Source organism: Colossoma macropomum, unplaced genomic scaffold, assembly GCF_904425465.1.
Source record: "Colossoma macropomum unplaced genomic scaffold, Colossoma_macropomum, whole genome shotgun sequence".
In the NCBI taxonomy this organism is placed as follows: domain Eukaryota; kingdom Metazoa; phylum Chordata; class Actinopteri; order Characiformes; family Serrasalmidae; genus Colossoma; species Colossoma macropomum.
In genome coordinates, this window is record NW_023494801.1 from 1,440,682 (window position 1) to 1,463,256 (window position 22,575).

A 22,575-nucleotide genomic window follows, 5' to 3' on the forward strand; every position below is an offset into this window, starting at 1 on the left:
CACTGTAGAGGATGTGTTCACTTATCTTCACTTAGAACATCTACAAAACACGGGGCGCCCAAACTTTTGCATACGACTGTATGTCCAGGCTTAAAGCGATGGTTCTCCCAAAAACAAACTACACATTTACCCCCTTTTCCAAATGCTGTCGGTCAGCCAAGACATGTTTAGTGCTTCTTTAGTGTTGAACTGGAGCTCAGAGGCTAATGTAGCTAACAAACAGTGAAAGCTTATAGGCACCAGTTAGCATCGTGCTAACATGGTAAGACAGCTTAAAGGGCCCATACCACAGAAAAAAGGGCTTTCCTCACTTACTTTGAAATAAACACTAGAAAAGTTTCAGAAGGTATCACTCACTCGCTGTATGAAAATATGCAGCAAAAACAGCCTGCTTTGAACACACCATTTTTGTGATGTCACAAGAACGAGCTCATTTACATATATCAGCCTTAAAGGCACAGTCTGTTTAATTCTGAGGATAGAAAATTGTCATGTAATAACGAACTATGAGCATTTTAAACAAGATACAGGAAGTAGGGCCTTTTAATTTATTCAGTTACTACATATTCAAAGGGCTATTTGTTGGTAATCCATCCCAGACTTAAAGGGCCCACATCATAAAAACTAAACTGTCCATTAAAAGGTTTGATTCTGTATGTAAACATAATTTCCAAATGTCCTGCTCACTCCCCGGTTCTTACAGCCCATATATGGAAAATAAGCTTCTAAAACCCCTTTTGAATTCACTGTTTTTGTGATGTCACAAAGGCTACGTTCACATTACCAGGCTGAAGTGGCACAAATCCGATTTTTCTACCCTAATGGGACTCAGATCTGATGTTTTCAGGGCTGTGTGGACACGCAAATCTGATCTTTTCAAATCCGACCTGAGCCACTTTCATATGTGGGCCTAGATCGGATACGTATCTGATTCGTGGCCATTAATGTGACGCTCAAATCGGAATTCATGTGCTTTTTTTCCACTGTGCCATCATTCAGCGTCACCATGGCAGCAGCGCCGCACAGAAGTTAAAGCCTGTAAACGGTGGAAAAGCAGCTCATCTCACCTTTTTCTCCTTCGTCTCGCTCTAATAATGAAGCTGAGAGTTGATCAGAGTTAATTATCTTCTCAGCGAAGCTCGTTCTGCTCGTTAGTTTGTGCTGATGATGCTCGTGATTCATTCACGTGACGTTACTGAGTAGGATGTGGTCATGTGGGTCATTTCAGGACGCCGGTTCGTCACATTAATGACAGATTTGAATCAGATACCTAAACGAGTGTAAACCATCGTGTCAGAGAGATCGGATTTGAGCAAAAAATCAGATTTGAGCAATGAGGCTTGTAATGTGAGCTACAGACCAAATCATTTATATACATCCCCCTATTCAGTTTAACACCTTCTACTCACATTGAAAGCATAAGAAGTGTTTCAAGAAGGACTGCTTTTTGAATTGAGGCACAGCCAATCAGAACAGAGCTCATTTACATATATACGTCTTAAAGGCACAGTAAGAAAACAGCCTGTTCGATTCTAAGGGATAAAGAGAGGTTGTAAAATGGTTTACAGCTGTTTTTGGCACACAAACTCACACAGATGTTATAAATGGAACCCTGGGGGAAAAATACACAAGAAAAAATAAAGAAGAAAAATGCAGAATTTGGGCCCTTTAAGAAGCAAATCTCTGATATCAAACATGTTTTGGCTGCTCGTCTACATTTGAGTCAAGGGTAAAAGTGTGTGAATTAGGTGTTTTGCTGAACTATCGCTTTAAGGAGTGAGCTTCTCCACTGGAAGTGTCCCCTCAGAGCAGGTCCGCTCAGTCTATTTCAGTCTCCTGTTCCAGGTCAGGGTTCTCCTCTGGGTCTGGCTGAGTAATGTGAGCTGCAGCCTCGCTCTCTGCTTGAGTCTCGGCCTCTTCTCTCAACGTCGACTCCGGCTCCTCAGAATCCACATCTGCTGGTTCAGAACTGGGAGAAGGTTCGTCCTCCTCTGGTATGACTGTAATGTCCTTCCTGTCCTCTACCCCTGCGGTGTTCTCCATGTTGTCCCCCAGGGACTGGCCTGAGCGAGCTGAAGGCTCTTCGGGTTTGGGGTCCTCGTCCTGGGCAGCGCTCGGCGTCTCCTCCTGGACGGAGGACTGCGAGCTGAAGGACCGGAGGCGAGGTGGGTCCGCTGGGGGCAGCAGGGTGAGGGAGTCCACGCTGAGAGTCTCGGCGTCCGCGTCCGACAGCAGGGAGATGGTGGGCTGGGCGGCGGGCGTCAGGCTGGGAGCCAGAGCTGGAGCTGGAGCTAGAACAGGGAGAGCAGAATCGGTCAGAACCACGCGAGAACCCACAGCTTCATCTGTTCACATCAACACAGCAGAGGCAAGCAGTGGGAAGACACTATGTGAGCTAGAGCCGGCATGGACGGAGAGCTAAAGCTCAAAGCACAGCAACTCAATGTTCTCCAACAAACACCAAAGAACCCAAATAATGGGCTGGTGCGCTGAACCTGTGTGTGATTGCTTGAAGTCTCTAGAATGTTCTCCAAATTCATACTTTTCTATAACATCTTCCGTACTCATGCTGCTCTAGAATGTTCTCCTCCTTTCTCGCTGATCTAAATTATTCATGTCCTTCACAGAGTGTGTTCTAGAATGTTCTCCATTCACACTGTTTCAGAATGTTCTCCTCAATCACAGTGTTCCAGAATATTCTCCTCATTCACACTGTTCTATAATTGTCCTCTTTCGTGTCGTTCTAGAATGTTCCCCAATTCACACTGTTCGAGAATGTTCTCTGCATTTGCATCATCTAGAATATGATCCTTATTGGCATTTTTCCAAGTGTTCTCCCTCATTCACACTGTTGTAAAATGTTCTCCTACATTTACACTGTTCCATTATGTTCTCCTACATTCACGTGTCTAGAATGTCCTTCCCCACTCTCACTGTTCTAGAATGTTTCCCCATTCAGACAGTTCTAGAATGCTATCCGCATCACACTATTCTAGAATGTTCTCTCCCTTCACACAGTTCTAGAATGCTCCTCTCTACTCCCTATCCACACGTCATAGAATGTTTCCCTTTCATTACACTGTTCTAGAATGTTCTTCATTCCCATGGTTCTGAAACTTTACCCCCCCCCCTCCCTTAAACTGGTCTAAAATGTTCTCCTCCATCTACACTGTGCTAGAAAGCTCTCCCAATTCACACAGTTCTATAATGTTCTCCTTCATTCACACTGCTTTAGAACATGTTTTTGACACAATTTGACAGATGTGAGAATATCCTTCTAAAATGGTCTCCATACACGCTGTGCTAGAATGTTCTCCCCAATGCACACTGGTCTCAAACACTTCCTCCCTTTCTGACTGTTCTGAAATGTTATCTCCCCTCTCAAACTGTTCTAGAACGTTCTCCCCTCATTAACCCTGGTTCATTTGGCCTGTGACAGTACGTAGTTCAGAGCACACCAACCAAACAGTCTCCAAACGCCAGTTCTCAACTGTTTGCAGTCGTCTTTAGAATGTAAGAACAGACCCAAAAAAACAGAACAAATGGGTGGAGAACATCCGAGAAACTCAAACTCACACAAGTATGACACACCAGCCAGACATGTATGTTTGTTGGTGTTTGTTCTCTGTGCTCTGGCTTTACGGTTTTAGAGCAGTGGTTCTCCAGTACTGGGGATCCTATATTGTGCAGATTTCAATGTTTTCCCTTATCTAGAACGCCTAATTCAGCTGATTAAGTAAGTAAAAAAGCTGCGCATCTGCAGGGTGAGGCGTTGGCTTATCTGCTGGGTGAGGCGTGTTAGAACAGAGGAAATCCAAAAACGTTCTAGTCTCAGGATTCAAAGGGACTGAGGAAGACTTTAGGGACGCAGAGCCGGTCATAAAAACACTGCGGTATTTTGCACTTGTGTGAATGTGACTCACAAACTCCTGGCAGAGAACCTCCCGCAGGAGGAGACGGCAATTACTGCTCTAAAAAGCGCAATGGGGTGCGAGGAGAGAGACCAGAGACTGAGTGAAGGGAGTAAACAGAGGAAATGCTTGATTATCCTGAAAAACTGCTGTTTTGTGGATGTAGATAGTGATATAACAAAATGAGCTGCTTATCTTTAACGTTTTATATCGGATGTCCACTTTTCCAGGAGCCACGATGTGGCTAATATAAAAAACCAAGGGATTTGATGATGATTATCTTTCAAAGAACTCTTTGCATCATAAAAGAGTTCTCTGTATTGTGAAAGCGTTCTTCAGATTGATGGAGAATGTGATCAGGGTTTCTCAACCACTGGGCCGTGGGCCACAAGTGGGCCGCAAAGCACCCATTGGTGGTCCTTGGGCCAATACTGAGGGATTTCAGATGGTAAAATCCTGCAAAAAGGGCGCACAAAGGCAGCTTCATCAGATTTTTGCTCACTGCCTCTAGAAACAAAACACACTCCCCCTCACATTCCACTCAATCTACCATTATTCTGCCTGATTTCTGGTATAAAACAAGCTTATGTTAGTCTAATCTGTTTATCTTTTACGTTTACTGAGATGAGTCATGTATTGCAAGGTTTGGGTCCAAACATAACTGCTGAAAATTTCCGGAAATTATATTTATGTGCAGAAAAGTTGAGTTTTGTTTTCCTTTGGGACTTCATGCTTTCCAGTAATATATATATATAGAAAAAGGGTTCTATATAGCACGAAAAAGGGTTCTTCTATTGTTACGATGTCAGGCTTGCCACAACAGAAGAACCCTTTTTCGTGCTATATAGAACCATATACTCTCCATCAATCTGAGAAACCCCTTAAAGATGCAAAGAACCCTTTAATCTTGCAAAGGGTTCTTTGAGTGTTCATGGTTCTATATAGAACCATTTTCTTTACTAAAGAACCTTTAAAGAACCTTTTTAAGTGTGTAGGATGCTGGAGAAGGTAGAGTAGTATGAAATACTGTGAAAATATGTAATAATACATGAAATCAACTTTTACCTGTACATTTTTTTTTTAATTTAATAACAGAAAACTACGTTACCTAAATGGCAATTTAGACACCTATACTCTTAAAAATGATGGTTTTTAAGGGTTCTTTAGAAAAGAAAATGGTAAGCATAACCACTCAAAGAACCCTTTGCATCATTAAAGAGTTCTTTGCATTATTAAAGGGTTCTTCAGATTATATATATATATTGCTGCTGTCAGAAGAAAACCTTGTATTTTCAAAATGGTAACTTTACAGGAGAAGGAAAAAACCTACTTTACTTTTAATGTAAGTCAATGGAACCAGAATTTTTTCAAAGAAGTTCTGGGTCGTTTCTTTTAGTCCATTCATCATGGAATTCACAGGCAACATAAAGAGCAACAAGCATTTTCAAATTATGTCTGAAAAATGATAAAAATGGAGATACGAGGTTTTGTTCTGACAGCAGCGATATATTCTATTGTTATTCTACAGACATCGTAATAGAAGAACTCTTTCTGGTGCTATATAGAACCGCAGCACATACTCCAACAATTTGAAGAACAATGCAAAGATCTCTTTAATAATGCAAAGGGATCTTTGAGTGTTCACGGTTCTGTACCATTGTCTTTACTAAAGAACCCTTTGAAGAACAACGTTTTAAAAGTGTAGGTATTCTTGTTGATGTGAAACAAAAATTACTGATAGAAATTTCTATTGTTTTTACCAGAACACTGAGCTGAAGCTGAGCAACGTAGCACAAATTTAGTCTTACTGTAAATCTAAACTGTGCTGCTTTCCTGCTCATTCAAATTTATTTCACAAACTTTGGACATTGCTGTGGGTTCAATGGGGCAGAAACCCATGAAAATGATCTGTGACGGTGGCTCTGCTAAACGCTATTAAGATAGAAACATTTCTTTGCAGTGCAGCTAAATGTTAGACTGCTCGGCTATAGTTTGTAGCCAGGGGTGCAGATTTGGTCTGAGAAGTGGGAGGGGGGGAACATCAGAAGGCAGTTACACCCAACATACTGATATCCTGCTTTATCTGTTAATATTAAAACATAAAAACAAAGAAAATTATTAATAGGAATGTCATGCACACTCAATACTGATGTTCAGCGCTGAATGATCTGGGGGAAAATCTTACTGTGATTTTCTATAAATTATTCCCAGGCCTGTTTTTTGGCGAAGAAGAGCAGAAAATCCACTGTTACTGGCATGAAGCTTAAATGCCGAGTCCAGGCTAACAGTTATTTGTGATGTCACATATACAGCAATTGTTTCTGATTGGTCTAACTCAGGGGTTCTCAGCCTTTTCCACCCCAAGGCCCAAAAAAAAACTAAACACTGTGTCCACTCACTGTCCACTCTATTAGACACTCCTACCTTGTCCGTCCACCTTGTAGATGTAAAGTCAGAGACGATAGCTCATCTGCTGCTGCACAGTTTGTGTTGGTCATCCTCTAGTCCTTCATCAGTGGTCACAGGACGCTGCCCACAGGATCCTGTTGGCTGGATATTTTTGGTTGGTGGACTATTCTCAGTCCAGCAGTGACACTGAGGTGTTTAAAAACTCCAGCAGCACTCCTGTGTCTGATCCACTCATACCAGCGCAACACACACTAACACACCACCACCACGCCAGTGTTACTGCAGTGCTGAGAATGATCCACCACCCAAATAAACCATGGGGGTCCTGACCACTGAAGAACAGGGTAAAAGGGGGCTAACAAAGTATCAGAGAAACAGATGGACTACAGTCTGTAACTGTAGAACTACAAAGTGCACCTATATAGTAAGTGGAGCTGATAAAATGGACAATGAGCGTAGAAACAAGGAGGTGGTCAGAATGTTATGCCTGATCGGTGTGTATATTATAGCAAAACACTCCATTAATAGTAAGTATGATGGTAATTAATAAGGAAAAGAAGGGACTGTTAATAACTGTTAATGCAACAAACAATCAGTAAAGTAGTTTTGGGAAAGATTCCAGGGCAGATTAGAGCTTCTTCCTTTGTTACCGCTCTTCACTTTAATTAAACAAAGCAACAATTTTGTTTGTGTGTGTAACTGACAGCTACCCTACACTTTTAAAAAAGACAGTGCTTCAAGGGTTCTTTACTAAAGAAAATGTTTCTATATAGAACCACAAACTCAAAGAACCCTTTGCATGATTTAAGGATTCTCTGCATGGTAAAATGTTCTTCATATTGACGGAAAATGTGCTGTAGATGGTTCAGTGTAGAAACTTTTGAAAATAGTTCTATATAGCACCCAAAAGGGTTCTATTGTTACGGTGTCAAGCTTGTAACAATAGAAGAATCCTTGTGGGTGCTATATACAACCCTTTTCAAAAGGTTCTATACAGAACTGCCTATAGGACATTCATGCATATTTTCCACCAATCTGAAGAACCCTTTCACAATGCAAAGAACCCTCTAATCATGCAACGGGCTTTTTGAATGTTTATGGTTCTACATAGAACCTTTTTAAAATGGTCCTACGTAGCACCCAAAAGTGTTCTTCAATTGTTACGGTGTCAAGCTTGTAACAGCTGAAGAATCCTTTTTGGGTGCTATACAGAACCATTTTCAAAAAGGTTCTATATAGAACCTTCTATATGCACATTTTCCATCAATCTGAAGAACCCTTTCATAATGCTAGGAATCCATTCATCATGCAAAGGGTTGTTTGAGTGTTTATGGTTCTACGCAGAACCATTTATAGAACCATTTTCTTTACTAAGGAACCCTTGAAGCACCATCCTTTTTAAGTGTGTATATAATAATTGATATCTGACAGCTCAGCTGTACTTTTTGTGGATATTTATTCTGCGACCCCCAAAATTATCTCCTGTAATTTAATAAAGTGCAGGGGCACCGACTAACTTAGCCCACCTTTCTGAAGACACTTCATCACAACATTAATAAGGAACCAATAAATAAATAAAACATTTTCTACAAAATTAACTGGTTAAGATGTAAACAGAGTGGTTCAGAGGGTTCAGAGTGGTTTGGTGTGAAACGCTCCGTTCTAGAGAAACTTACTGAGTCAGAACTGTTCACAGTGGTGGTGATAGGAACCAGACGTCCACCTCTAAAATCTCCCTGACAGAATTATTACCAAAATGGTTACAGATCTGTTTTACAGGTACTGCTTTATGATAGTTTTGAAACAAGGTGGTTAATCATACACATTCTTCAGTTATTATGGCGAGAGGGTGGGGTGCAGGGTGTTCCAAGGCAAAAAGAAATGGTGCAAAATCAGATGCCATTAACACAAATAGCTTCTCAGAGTAAAAGCAGCAGCCTCGCAGCTGCTGTCTCTTCAAGTACCTATTGCTGCCTCAAACATGAGCCAAGTGCATGTGAACATCTGAACAGGCTGTTCCTTACATCTTTCTGCGGTTAATGGGACAGAATGTTCTTTTAAGCAATGTAAACAAGATTGTGAGAGATTTTAGTATAGCCACTGATACGAGGCAGCGAGGGAAGAAGCGATGCTGAAGAAAGAAAAAAAAAAGTTGATGTTACAAATCGTACTAAGATAAGCTTGAAAAATTTGCTCTAAACGCACTAAACAGGAAAACACTGTTGATGTGAAAGGCAAGAATGGACAGAGGCAAGGGCAGAAAAATACACAAATGTGAGGCAATCAAATGCAGAAGAAGATGCCAAACAGGAAGCGAGTGAAACGGCCTCTTAATCCCTTACTGGAGCACTGACCTTTTAGAATGACTGAGATCAAACCTTCATACAGCAACAATTTTCTACAGACCGGCCAGATATATATATGTATATATACATACACCGATCAGGCATAACATTATGACCACGCTAATGCTGCGCTGGTCTGAGTGGATCAGACACAGCAGTGCTGCTGGAGTTTTTAAACACCTCAGTGTCGCTGCTGGACTGAGAATAGTCCACCAACCAAAAACATCCAGCCAACAGCGTCCTGTGGGCAGCGTCCTGTGACCACTGATGAAGGGCTAGAGGATGACCAACACAAACTGTGCAGCAGCAGATGAGCTATCGTCTCTGACTTTACATCTACAAGGTGGACCGACAAGGTAGGAGTGTCTAATAGAGTGGACAGTGAGTGGACACAGTGTTTAAAAACTCCAGCAGCACTGCTGTGTCTGATCCACTCGTACCAGCGCAACACACACTAACACACCACCACCACGTCAGTGTCACTGCAGTGCTGAGAATGATCCACCACCCAAACAGTACCTGCTCTGTGAGGGTCCATGGGGGTCCTGACCACTGAAGAACAGGGTAAAAGGGGGCTAACAAAGTATCAGAGAAACAGATGGACTACAGTCTGTAACTGTAGAACTACAAAGTGCACCTATATAGTAAGTGGAGCTGATAAAATGGACGATGAGTGTAGAAACAAGGAGGTGGTCAGAATGTTATGCCTGATCGCTGTAAATATCATTTCAGAAATATCACTAAAGTTCAGCCTTTTCTCTCTCAGAGCGACGCAGAGAAACTGCATTTGTTACAGCAGAACTGATCACTGTAATGGTCTTCTTACTGGACTTCCTGAGAAAACAGTACATCCTTTACAACTCATACAAAACGCATCAGCATCCTAACAAAAACAACACAGAGAGATCAGATCAGTCCTGTTTAAAAGAGCTGCACTGGCTGCCTCTTTCGTTCAGGACAGACTTTAAGGCTCTGCTGCTAGTTTTTAAAGCTCTAAATGACCTTAAAGCTCCGCCTACATCACAGAGTGTCTGTGTGTTTATGATCTTAGATCTGCAGATACTGACCTTCTACAAACACCTGTAAAATACAGAAAACGTGGAGAGACTCTTTCTGTTATTCTGCTTCTAAACTGTGGAACTCAGTTCACCTTTTAGTAGACAGTCGAGCTCAGAGCTCACTTTTAAGAAGCATCTAAAAACGTATCTCTTTAACTCAGCGCTTCATTAAAACTCTACGTCACGTGGTTTTTATCTTTTAATTTGATCTGTCATTTTCTTATATGATTCTAAATTAATACTTTCTTGTATTAATGTTTAACTTTATCTTCCGTCTGTAAAGCACTTTGAGCTGCCACCGGCTGAAAAGTGCTATATACATAAAAATTACTATTATTATTATTATTATTATTATTATTATTATTATTGGATAATCCACTTGCCTAAGGAAGGAGAAAGTTAAAGAAAAAAAGTGGAAAAAACAGGAGTTTCCAAGACAATGATTAAAAGCTACTGAGAAAATGTGACTCCTAACAACCACCTGGAAGACCTGATAGACCACTGTCTCAGATAAATAGCACTTAAAGCTTTCATCTTGGGGGGGGGGCTCCAGTCTAGTATGTTTTTATGAACCGATGAGTCTAAACTTGCAATTGAGGTTTCATGGATCAACCAGCTTCTAAGACTGAACTTTGGAGGTGTGTCTGCAGATTCTTTGAGGAGCTGAAAGTGAGTCTCCTGAAAAGAAGGGAGGCTGGAATACAGGGAAAGAGCGACACAATAAATACTGAAAAACATATATATTAGATATTATATTAAGTTGTTGTGTACATTTCTTTTAAGTATATGTGTTCTGCTTTTTCCTGCTGCAGAAAAATGACTAACCTGTACTTAACGGCTGCTCTGGTTAGAAATGAAAGGAACGCATGGTCTCTGAATCATGCACAGTACTGTATGCTCACCTACAGTGTCAATAAACAAAGAAAAAAATGACCAATGAAGTGCAAATGCATGTGAAATAATCCTCCTGAAGAGGTGTGGCTGTGGATTTCTTCGGAAAATTGAAAGTGAGTCTCCTGAAATTAATGAGCAAAGGCAAAAGGGTGGAGAGGTTTTGTATGGTTTATTGCCTGATAATGAGAAATAAAGAACTTTAATGGCTGTTTTGACTGGAAAATAAAATAATGACAGGGTGGTCTCTGACTTGGCACATTATCTTACATACCTGCCTAGAAATAACGGTTCTTGAGGGAGTAAATAAATTAAATAACCTTTTAACCACATTAAAAAGAATGTGTAAAAAAGAGTTTATTAAGAGTCGAGCGCATCAGCACATCTCAGCACATCACTGAACCCAAGGCGCCCGTATTCGCTTGAGGATGAGGGCATATCCAAAATAACAGAGGCGGGGCCCGGATTCACAAAATCTTCTTAAATATGTGTTTTTCTTAAGAGAAAGAGTTACGAGAAATTGTTATTCCTCAAATAACTTAAGAATTCTCTGATTTTCTTCTCTTAAACATTTTCTTAAGAATAAGTCTGAGAACAATAATAAGTGTTATTCTTGAAAATATTATGTTCTTAAATGTTTTACAGTCTTAAGCTGTAAGAGTTGACAAGGTGAGCGTCTAAACTGATCACGGACGCTGCCTCTGCTGCTCCTCATCCTCGTCCGTCACCCCACAGTTATCATATTTTCTAAGGAGGATTTTTTCCTGTTGGCTGTTTCTTCCACCTTTACCTCAAGTTCTTGTTTGAAAGGAATGAAAGGAATGCAGGGTCCCTGAATCATGCAGTGCTGTATGCTCACCTACAATGTCAATAAACAAAGAAAGAAAATGACCAATGAAGTGCAAATGCATGTGAAATAGTTCTCCAGAAGAGCTGTGGCTGCGGATTTCTTCGGAAAATTGTTTTCGATGCTCGATTTGATGTTTTTCCTCGGTTTTTCTCCTCTGAGTGGAATAAACTAAATAACAGGAGTAACAGTGTGTCGTTTAGTCAAAAACACGACTAGCAAGCACAGCTTTGAACAGCTGTTCACACAGAAAATCATCATATTTTACACTAAAACACTAAAAAGTGCTGAACTGCAGAAAATATGACGATTCTTAATGTTCCACACTGATTTTCAGACTTTGGGACACATTTACTTCAAAACAATGGGATCTAACGGCTCACCATGTGGCCATGAGGGACAGGGATGCAGCCTCACTTCCTGCTCTAAAATGCCGGGGCGTGGCTAAAATAATAATAAGCTCATGGTGAATCTAAATCCTTCAACTTAAAGATCTTTAATAAGAAACATTGAAAAAGAGCTTTTTAAGAGTCGAGGATGAGTCAGCTGAAGACTCAGCACATCACTGAACCCAAGGCACTCGTACTCGCTCGAGGAGGAGGGCATAACCAAAATAACAGAGCAGGGGCCGGACTCACAGAAGCGTCTTAAGAAAGAAAATCTTAAATGCGTGTTTTTCTTAACTTCATTCTTAAGAATGAATGAAGTAAAAAGTTATGAGAAATTGTCATTCTTCAAATAACGCCTTAAGAGTTCTCTGATTTTCTTTTCTCACCTATTTTCTTAAGAATAGTTCTAAGAGCAGGTGTTATTCCTGGAAATATTATGTTCTTAAATGTTTTCGTTAACTTACGACAGCCTCACTCTGTCTTAAGCTGTAAGAGTTGACAAGGTGGGCATCTAAATTGCTGCCTCTGCTGCTCCTCATCCTCGTCTGTCACCCCACAGTTATCAAACAGGGTGATTCAAAAAGATTCCTCCGATTTCAAAATGATTTATGTCTCTTGTAAATCATTACAGATCAATGCAGTAAACTGTATATGGTTTAAATGAGCACAAAGTTCATTACGTAATTGTACAAGGTCTCAGTCTGAACCTCCTCCAGCTGTACAGACAACATCAACACCATAGTCAAACTCATCCCATACTGGATTGAGCATGTCGGGTGTCGCTGCACTCACGGCTCTTTCAGTGCGATTTCGGAGATCATCCAGTGTTGTGGAACCAACGCCGAACGCTCTGAGCTGTTGAAGCTTCACTGCCCACGAAAATCACACTGCACAGTTATGACGGATTCACTCTTATTGAAGTGGAGAACGCAGAACGCTTTCTGCTCAGGGTCGCATCTCCTCTCCTTTCTCGACTGTCAGAAACTCTATGACCCCCTCTTTCAATTGGATTGTGATTGGTTCCTAGACGCCTCACAGTTGTAAAAATATGGTGCTTTGAAATCGATGAATCTTTTTGAATCACCCTGTATTTTCTAAGGAGGATTTTTTCCCTATTGGCTGTTTATTCTACCTTTACCTCAAGTTCTTGTTTGCTAAGTTTTTTTGACGCTTGGTTTGATGTTTTTCCTCCCTTTTGCTCCTCTGAGCGGAATAAACAAAATATCGGAAATACCAGTTAATACAAATACAAATGTATCTCACTTTGTTTGTATTACGTGGTAAACGCAACATAGCTTACATAAGAAAACAATGAAGATTTTAAGAAAATCTTAGGAAAATAATTCAGGTCATCTTAAGGGAATATCTGAGAGCTCCTTAAATTTTTGAGAACTGCATTCAAGGACATTCTCACGAACTTCTCAGTCTTAAGAACCTTTCCAAGTTTTTTCTTAAGAAAGCTTTCGTGAATCCGGCCCCTGGAAACTGAGGACACAGTCAGCCATAGCTGAGCAGCACATGGTGCCTCTATGCTTTTCAGTATGTCCTCTTCTCAGTATGTCAACAGCTGAGAGGGCTTTGGGTTTCTTAGAAGTGCTCAAGTCCTTCACGTTATCTCCTCATCTCCATTTTCAGTGCACCAGTTCCAAGCACAGTGATTTCCTTGCTATCAAAACAAGGTTTATTTTATGGACTAAGCTGCAACAGCAGCATCAGTCAGTGCTGATATAATCACGGCAGGCAGAAAGTGGGCGTGTACCGGACGCTACACACTCAAAAACGATGGTTCTTCAAGGGTTCTTTAGTAAACAAAAAGGTTCTATGTAGAACCATGAACACTCAAATACCCTTTTGCATGATTAAATGGTTCTTTGCATGGTGAAATGGTTCTTCAGATTAATGGAGAATGTGCTGTAGACAGTCCTATATAGCACCAAAAAGGGTTGTCAAACTTGTAACAATGCTACACAGAACCAATAGAACCAATCTGATAGTTCTTCAGATTGATGAACAATGTATTGTATATGCTTCCACATAGCATTTTCTTTTGAAAATGGTTCTATATAGCACCAAAAACGTTTTTTCTATTGTTAAAACACCCTTAAAACGGAAGGCTCTTCAAGGGTTCTTTGGTAATGAAAATAGTTCTATATAGAACCATGAACACTCAAAGAACCCTTTGCATGATTAAATGTTTCTTTGCATGGTGAAACGGTTCTTCAGATTAATGGAGAATGTGCTGTAGATGGTTATACATATCATGTTTTTAAAAGGGTTCTATATAGCACCAAAAAGGGTTCTTTTTTTATTACGATGTCAAACTTATAACAATGCCATAAAGAACCAACAGAACCAATCTGGTAGTCCTTCAGATTGAAGAACAATGTATTGTACATGCTTCCAAACAGCAACCTTTTGAAAAGGGTTCTATATAGCACCAAAAATCGTTCTTCTTTTGTTAAAACACTCTTAAAACAGATGTTTTTTCAAGGGTTCTTTAGTAATGAAAATGATTCTATATAGAACCATGGACACCCAAAGAACCCTTTGCATGATTAAAGAGTTCTTTGCATTACGAAAGCGTTCTTCAGACTGATGGAAAATGTGCTTTAGACGGTTAGGTTCTACATATCACTCAAAAGCGTTCTTCTACTGTTACAGTGTCAAGGCTGTAACAACAGAAGAACCCTTTTGGGTGCTATGTGGAACACTTTATTAAAACGTTTCTATATAGAACTGTTTTTAGCGAATTCATGCATATTTTCCATCAATCTAAAGAACCCTTTTACGATGCAAAGAACCCTTTCATGAGGCAAAAACCTTCTTTACTGAAAAACCCTTGAAGAACCATCTTTTTTAAGAGTGAAGCTTGACATCAAAAGCAGAACTGTTTTTGGTGCTATATAGAACCCTTTTCAAAAAGGTGCCATATATACATATATATATATATATATATATACAGCACATTCTCAGTCAATCTGAAGAACTCTTTCAAGATGCAAAGAACCCTTAAATTATGCAAAAGGTTCTTTAAGTGTTCATGGTTCATCTTACACAGATAGGTGAAGGTAGTGTTAGGAGTCTTGCCCAAGGACTGTTACCGGTATAGTGTAGGGTGCTTACCCAGGCGGGGGACTGAACCCAAAGGTTCTTTAAGTGGTTCTAGTTCTATGTAAAATCTACACACTTAAAAGTGATGGAAAATCAGTAATAAGATCATTTTCTTTACCAAAGAACGCTTGAAGAACCATCACTTTTAAGTGTGCAAGTATGGACGTTGTTTTTGGGCCCAGGCGACGGTAGTGGTGGTGGGGTGGGACATGTGGACGTGCCTGATGCGTGGGTGGAGCTCTAAACCCACTGTCCACCATGACTGCCATCGTCCGTTAGAAAAAACACACACCTCCGAACTTCCCTGACAGACCAGACTAGAGGGGAACAGAGGAACAGATCACAGGAGAGACAGTGGAATCAAGTGGGATGAGTAGTAGCAGAAAACAGCAAGGCTCTATTAGTACTGTGGTCAAAATGACATCTGGGTGCTGCAAGAGGCAGAATCTGGACATTCTGCTCTGCTTAAAGCTAGAAAAAGAACACACATGCACATGAGAAGTCAGAATTGAAAACATATTTGGGACTTTTAACTGATCTTGGAGACTTTAGACTAAAATCGTTTTGCTCTGAGTGACTCTAAACCTTAATTATGTTTATTTTATTCAAACAAACGACTGATTGTTCCATTTCGTCTCTACCAAAACAATCATAACTCTACCCAAACTTTACCAGATGTTTCAGTAGTGACTGTGTCAGTAGTGACCGTTTCGGTGAGAATTTTAGCTCATTCTGAGCTCAGAAACTCAGCCAGTACAGACCAGCAAACACAGCTTTGAACAGCTGTTCACACAGAAAATCATCATATTTTACATTAAAACACTAAAAAGTGCTGAACTGCAGAAAATATGCCGATTCTTAATGTTCCACACTGATTTTCAGACTTTGGGACACATTTACTTCAAAACAATGGGATCTAACTGCTCACCATGTGGCCATGAGGGACAGGGATGCAGCCTCACTTCCTGCTCTAAAATGCAGGGGCGTGGCTAAAATGAGTGTTTTGGTAGTAACATGAAAAAGTGGGACAGCATATTTTATATATATATATATATATTTTCCATTTTCCAAAAAGCTGGGATGCTGTGCAGAATGTAAATACAAACAGAATGCAATGATGTGTAAATCATGTATTTCACATTTTTAAAGGAAAATACTACAAAGACAACATATCAAATGTTGAAACTGAGAAATTTTATTGTTTTTTGAAAAATATTTGCCCATTTTGAATTTGATGCCAACAACACGTTCCAAAAAAGTTGGGACGGGGGCCTGTTTACCACTGAGTTTCATCACCTCTTCTTTACCAACACTCTGTAAGTGTTTGGGAACTGAGGAGACGCTGCTGTAGTTTAGAAAATGAAACGTCTTCCTGTTCTTGTTGTTCTTGTTTGCACTATTTGATCGTGCAGTCTTTCACAGAGTGGTCAATCATGTTACTGACCTGTTGCTAATTAACCACCAGATGTTTTTTTTTAATTATACAACTTTACCAGTCTTTCGTTGCCCCATCTCAACTTTTTTGAAGCGTGATGTTGGCATCAAAATTAAAAATGGATATATATTTTTAAAAACACAATAAAATTTTCGTTTTCAACATTTGATATGCTGTCTTTGTACTGTTTTCAATTAAATAGAGGGTTTAAATGATTTGCACATCATTGCATTTTGTTTTAATTTGCATTTTGCACAGCATCCCAGCTTTTTTGGAAATAAGATTGTACCATCTTGGCTGTAAATATGTCTCAGTATGTGCTAATGTGCTAGTATAGGATAAAAATATAAATGAAAACGCAGACTCACTTTGCTCTGCTTTAGCTGCTTTTCTCGCATCTCTGGTAGTAAACTTTTCCAAAAGTGAATTTTTTTTTTTTGGTGCGAACGAGAAACTGACTTCAATTTTTGCAACTTTTTGTGTTCGTCAGTTTCTTGTTGCAGATTAAACGTATCAGGAAACCAGCTGGAGTGATTATAAATGTAAATAAGTCCATTCATCTCCAAATTATCAATGTTCATCTTAAATCTTTCCCTTTGCCATTTCGTTAGCTACTAGCTAGGCGAGATTGTTGTCTGTGCTGCTATGGTGACCAGCAGCCTGCGCTGATCTTCAGGGTTAAAGGGTGAATTAGCAGTTCTACATTAACTCCAGAGTTTAAGACCATTTATTGTTAAACTGTGCTGAACGATCAGCAGAGCTTTATTTTACTGTAAAGGAGGATTATTTTATTTTTACCTACAAATCTGATTCAGCTGTGGAGCCACAACAGGGCAGTAAAAGAGCTGCAGGTGGCTCTGGAGCCACATTTTGCCGACCCCTGTCATAAAACATAAATAAATAACACTAATAAATGTCATAAAAATGTCACAGAAAGCATTAAATGTAACTTTTTGATACATGCAGACACCTGTTACACTAATTTAATGTTTTAAAACTAATTATGAGTAAACTGTTCCTGTTTCTTAGCTTTCCCATAGCTTTTTTCATGTTTTGCCAGAACCTTATAATTCCAAGCAGAGGGTGAGTTCTTAGGATTAGAAGGTCCTATCTGCATTTGACCTGTTCCAAAAGGTATGCAGAGTAAAAACATGTACAGTAATTGTCTGTGCAAATATGAATATTACGCTCAAACCTGCACGTACTTCCACCGGACGAGAGTACGGATACGCCAAAGATGAAACACAGAACGGTCTATGTGATTTGCATGATCGGATTTGACCGTGTACAACTTTAATGAATGAGGGCCACTGTCTAGTTATGGAAATCAGAGTGAGCCTGAGATCACATGTCCATGAATTAAAGAGAAAAGAGTGACGGCTGGCAGCTCTGCAGCTTTTACTGTGAGCTCTTCTTCTCAGATTCAGCTTCCAGAGAAGGGAGGAAGCCTACAAATACACTTAAGAATGAAATTTAAAGGTCACTCTGCTTCAGTTATGGTGAACTCTGAGGTCATTACATTTATTCAGAGACTAAAAGGAAGTTTACCAGAGAAAAGAAGAAGAAGAAGAAGAAGAAGAAGAAGAAGAAAAAGGCCCATATCTGAATTAGTCAACCACCTCCAGCTCAGAGACTGAAATCTGTAGGAGACTTCACAGAAGCCACAACACCACTCGCTTATCGCTTCAAAAGACACTGCAGGTTCTATCCTGGGCTATTGTGGTGTGAAGATGTTGAAAGTCTTTCAGGTTTTTCCAAAACCGCACTCCTCGACCACCAGTCGGTTTCTCACAGCTGTGGGAGGGAGCGGCTATGACAGAGTAAGACTCAGCTCCGCCCACGCACTGATTAATAGCACGCTTTCAGAGCACTACGTCGAATCTGAACCAGTCAGAAGCTCCACTGGCCACTCTAATTGTGGACGAGGCCTTTCAGATGCTCGTCTCAGTTCTCAGGAAAAAAGTAACAGCTCATTTAATATCCTTTGGCAGTGTTCTGAGAACCTATGTCGGGCTTTCCATGGAATTCTTGGAAAGCCGGATGAGTTTGGTGGGCAGAACCTTTCAGTTCCACTTTTAGTATAGTCTTAAAGGGGAATTCCACCAATTTTTCTAAATTTCTGTGCAATTCAGTGGCTGGGGAGGCCATTCAGAGTGATGTGAAATGGCTCATTGCAGAGAAACTTAAACCAATTCAGATTTCGCTGTAAACAACTCTTTTTATTTACTATCCAAAACCACCAGCTTTTATATGTTGATGATGGTAAAATAGTGGAAAATCTGGAAACAGACATTTTCCTTGGGAGCCTATTTGCCTCAAAGTAATATGTTTTAAGCCCAAATGTCCTCAAAACTATCATAAAACAGTGTCTCAGTCATCAGGCAGTGAATTCATAACCATTTCATGTAGGAACTTTCTGTGAGGGAGCTTTTAGAGGTGGACATCTGGTTCCTATCACCACCACTGTGAACAATTCCAGCTCTGGAAAGTAGCATATGAAAACACTCTGAATGACTTTGTTTACATCTTAACCACACAATTATGTTGAAATTTTGGTGGAATTTCCCTTTAACTTGACAAATGAAGGATTACTGCTTTCCATATTTATATCTACCTGTTTGAAAAAAGTAACATTAGCCAAAGGCAACACTGAACATCTGAAGGACATTATAACTTCTAGGAACCAATTTGCCTCAAAGAAGAGACTTTCTAGGCAAAACAGATGCATATTTCACTCTCGTCAGATTCTGGCACAGTGAGGAATAACACTAGATCAAATGAGGCAGACTGTGAACTCACGCACACATACAGCTGATAGAAGATGACAAATAAAATGTGGCTCAAATGGTGACCACTACGGGTACACAATAAAGGTCAACAGTGTCTTGACCTTTTCAGAAAGTCACAACTGCATCAGGGTTGTGAGGTCATGCCTAATATACTCAGTGGTGAAGTGTGTATTAGAGCTTGACCTGCATTTCAAGCCACAAATGTCTAAATTTGGTCAAAAACAATGTCAAAAATTCTGCTCTACAATTAGGGCTGCAGCTAACGATTATTTTCACTGTTGATTAATCTTATTTTCTCAATTAATCGATTAGTTGTTTGGTCTATAAAATGTCAGCAAAAGGTGAAAAACGTTGATCAGTGTTTTCCAAAGCCCATGATGACATCCTCAAATGTCTTTTCTGACCACACCCCCGAAGATATTCAGTTTGCTGCCACAGAGGAATAAAGAATCCAGAAAATATTCAAATCTAAGAAGCAGGAATCAGAGAATTTTTACTGATTAATCGATTAACAAAATAGTTGGTGATTAATTTAATAGTCAACAACTAATTGATTAATTGTTGCAGCTCTATCTACAATAATGCTATTTTCTGCTAGCACCCCATGGGATTTTTAAAAGTACGTTAATGGTGATTCGCATGAACATCTTTTTTCCGTCCTAGATCAAACATGGACATTTGAAGCTTATAGAAATCATTCCATATGTTCTATTAGAAGCTTATAACAGATATTAACATGCGTGTGAACTTGTATGTATCAGTTTTACAGTGACTCTATCAGTAAAGAGTTCTGACGTAGAGCTGCCGCCGCTGTTTTACATTCCTAACAACTGAACTCAACTGTCTCTCACAAAATTGGCGAAAATCAAAGTGATTCCTTTGTCACGTCCTAAAAATGTTGGTATTTAATCTAACGTGTAAGGCCTTCAGTCCAGCCCCTGAAGTCCTAACCAATGGGAGAGCTCGCTTATCTGTATCTACCTAGACACAACAGAAAGAACAATCCTGACTGGATAATTTTCTGTTGAGCATTTCAAGAATTTCCAACCCAAACTTAACAATGAAATAAGAGAATTACTACGACACTCGCAGAGCTTAAATATAACAAACGTGTAAAACGGCGAGTGCAGCACATACTGAAGAGTTTACTGTCAGGCTGCAACAACTAACCAATGTTAACAATAACACTGATAAAAATTATTGGAAATGAATAATTTTAGCAATTAGCTGGCTTTGATGTTTGCAATTCCCCTTCACATCATATTGATAAAGGAGAAAATACAGATAGCGGAGAGTAAAGTACTGTGTCACATTAAAGAGCCAGTCACACTCATTTACATTTACTGTATTTACTGTACACAGGTAGGTGAAAGTAGCGTTGGGAGTCTTGCCCAAGGACTCTAATTGGTATAGTGTAGGGTGCTTACCCAGGCGGGGATTGAACCCCAGTCTACAGCGTGGAAGGCAGATTTTTGGGGGTGAATACATTTCCTGTGCAAAATTTAATGCAAAGTTAAACTCTACTGTTCTGTCTGTGTCGACCTCTGAAGGGGCGGGGCTTCATACATGCTAGTCTAACCAGTGACTGAATGCAAACCTCTCTACATGAGTACAGAATTATTTGATATAATTATGTTCACTTTTACTTTGCTACCATGTTAAGCGAGTTAGCTGGTATATTAACTGTACCAAAATGAAGGCTTTTCTGAATCAGATCAGTCTGTCATGTCCATTTTAAGGCAACGTGAACCGCAAACTTCTAACATGACTGGAGGCAAAATGTGGTAATGTGAATGCAGCACTCAGTGGTGGGGTTTTACAGCAATGCGATTAGTGTGAGGTCGCTGCACACCACATCACATGGCATCATGTAGCAGCGCGCTGCTGTAGCGAGAGCAAAATAATTTTAAAGAAACAAAACTTTCACCCTAATTTATTACGTCTGGCGTCAGCTCTACTACTCACTGTTTTCAGGCTGAAATACACGAGGAGAAAAAAGACTGAGAGAAACGTTAACTGAGGTAATAAACCATTAAGAGAAGAGAGAAGAGGGAAGACAATAGATGAGGACTGAATCTCTTATGCTAAATCACAGGTTTACTTTATCTGTCTGCACATAAGGACACCTTACTGTACATCATTCATTACTGCACTGCCTTTTTATCTCAGGATGGATCTTATTGCATATTTCTGTATATTTTTAGTTGCATATATTCTTCTTTTCATATTGTACCACCCTTATTATTATAACTGTGCTGTGTGACTGCTATATTTCCTTCAGGATCATCCATCCATCCATCCACCCATCCATCCATCTTTCTATTGATCCATCCATCCCTCTTTCTATTGATCCACCTATCCATCCCTCTTTCTATTGATCCACCTATCCATCCATCCATCCATCCATCTATTGATCCACCTATCCATCCATCCATCTTTCTATTGATCCACCTAACCAGCCATCCCTCTTTCTATTGATCCACCTAACCATCCATCCATCTTTCTATTGATCCACCTATCCATCCATCCATCCATCCATCTATCCATCCATCTTTCTATTGATCTACCTATCCATCCATCCATCCACCCATCATCTATCTATCCATTAATATTTGTCTGTTTATCCTAAAGACTGGCTGCCGTCCTCTGCGCACATTTCAAGTCACATCTACTGATCTACCATGGCTTTCTGTGATCTTCATATGGCTTTAAAATAATGCGATATTATCATACAGCAGAGTGACACACTGTAACGTGCTGAGAAGTTGGACACTGCTGGGAGCTGCAAAGCGCCAGCGTGGAATGCAGCGTGGTGGTGTGCGGTGTCTTACAGACAGAGGGGTCCACAAGAGCAGCATTACAAAGCAGAAAGTGATGAGCTATCTGTGTATATATGTTTCGGCGCGTTACCTGACGAGCTCTGTGCGGAGGACTGCGTGGACGCACTGCTGGCGGTGACAGAGTCACAGTGACCCGCACTGCTGCTGGAGCTGGAGTTGGGGGAGGGGGGGCACAGGGCCGAGGGGCTGTGCTGGGCAACATGGGCCACTGCGAAACCTGCAGGAACATAAACAACACACAGATCTGTTACCCTGCGCGCAGACCGCCGGCGAAAATATGCATAGTGTTGCTCAGGCAGCCTTCGATTTGCCACTGGTGGGCGTTCTGAGACGAAAGCGAGCAGGCAGACTTTGGGACACCAAAGTGTAAACCACAAGTGTAAATTTAGGGGTTAGGGTTCGGGACAGACACCTCAGAATACAAAATACCTTATTAATGGTGATTGGGAATATATTTAGCTTATTACTATCGCTACCTTGGATTTAAATAGATCAGAACATAGTCCGTGTATATACAGTGGTGTGAAAAAGTGTTTGCCCCCTTCCTGAT

At 40.2% G+C, this 22,575-nt stretch overlaps 1 protein-coding gene across 1 annotated transcript in view; it reads right to left on the reverse strand.

The window, feature by feature from the left end:
* Nucleotides 1–1,204: 1,204 nt before the first annotated feature.
* The window catches only part of clec16a (C-type lectin domain containing 16A), a 153,346-nt gene continuing 131,975 nt past the window's right edge, over nt 1,205–22,575 (reverse strand). The window contains exons 23-24 of the mRNA XM_036589270.1: nt 22,096–22,242; nt 1,205–2,291 (exon numbers count right to left, since the gene is read on the reverse strand). Coding sequence (XP_036445163.1) covers nt 1,819–2,291; nt 22,096–22,242 — 620 coding nt within the window. The 3' untranslated portion in view covers nt 1,205–1,818. The remainder of the gene's footprint in view (nt 2,292–22,095; nt 22,243–22,575) is intronic.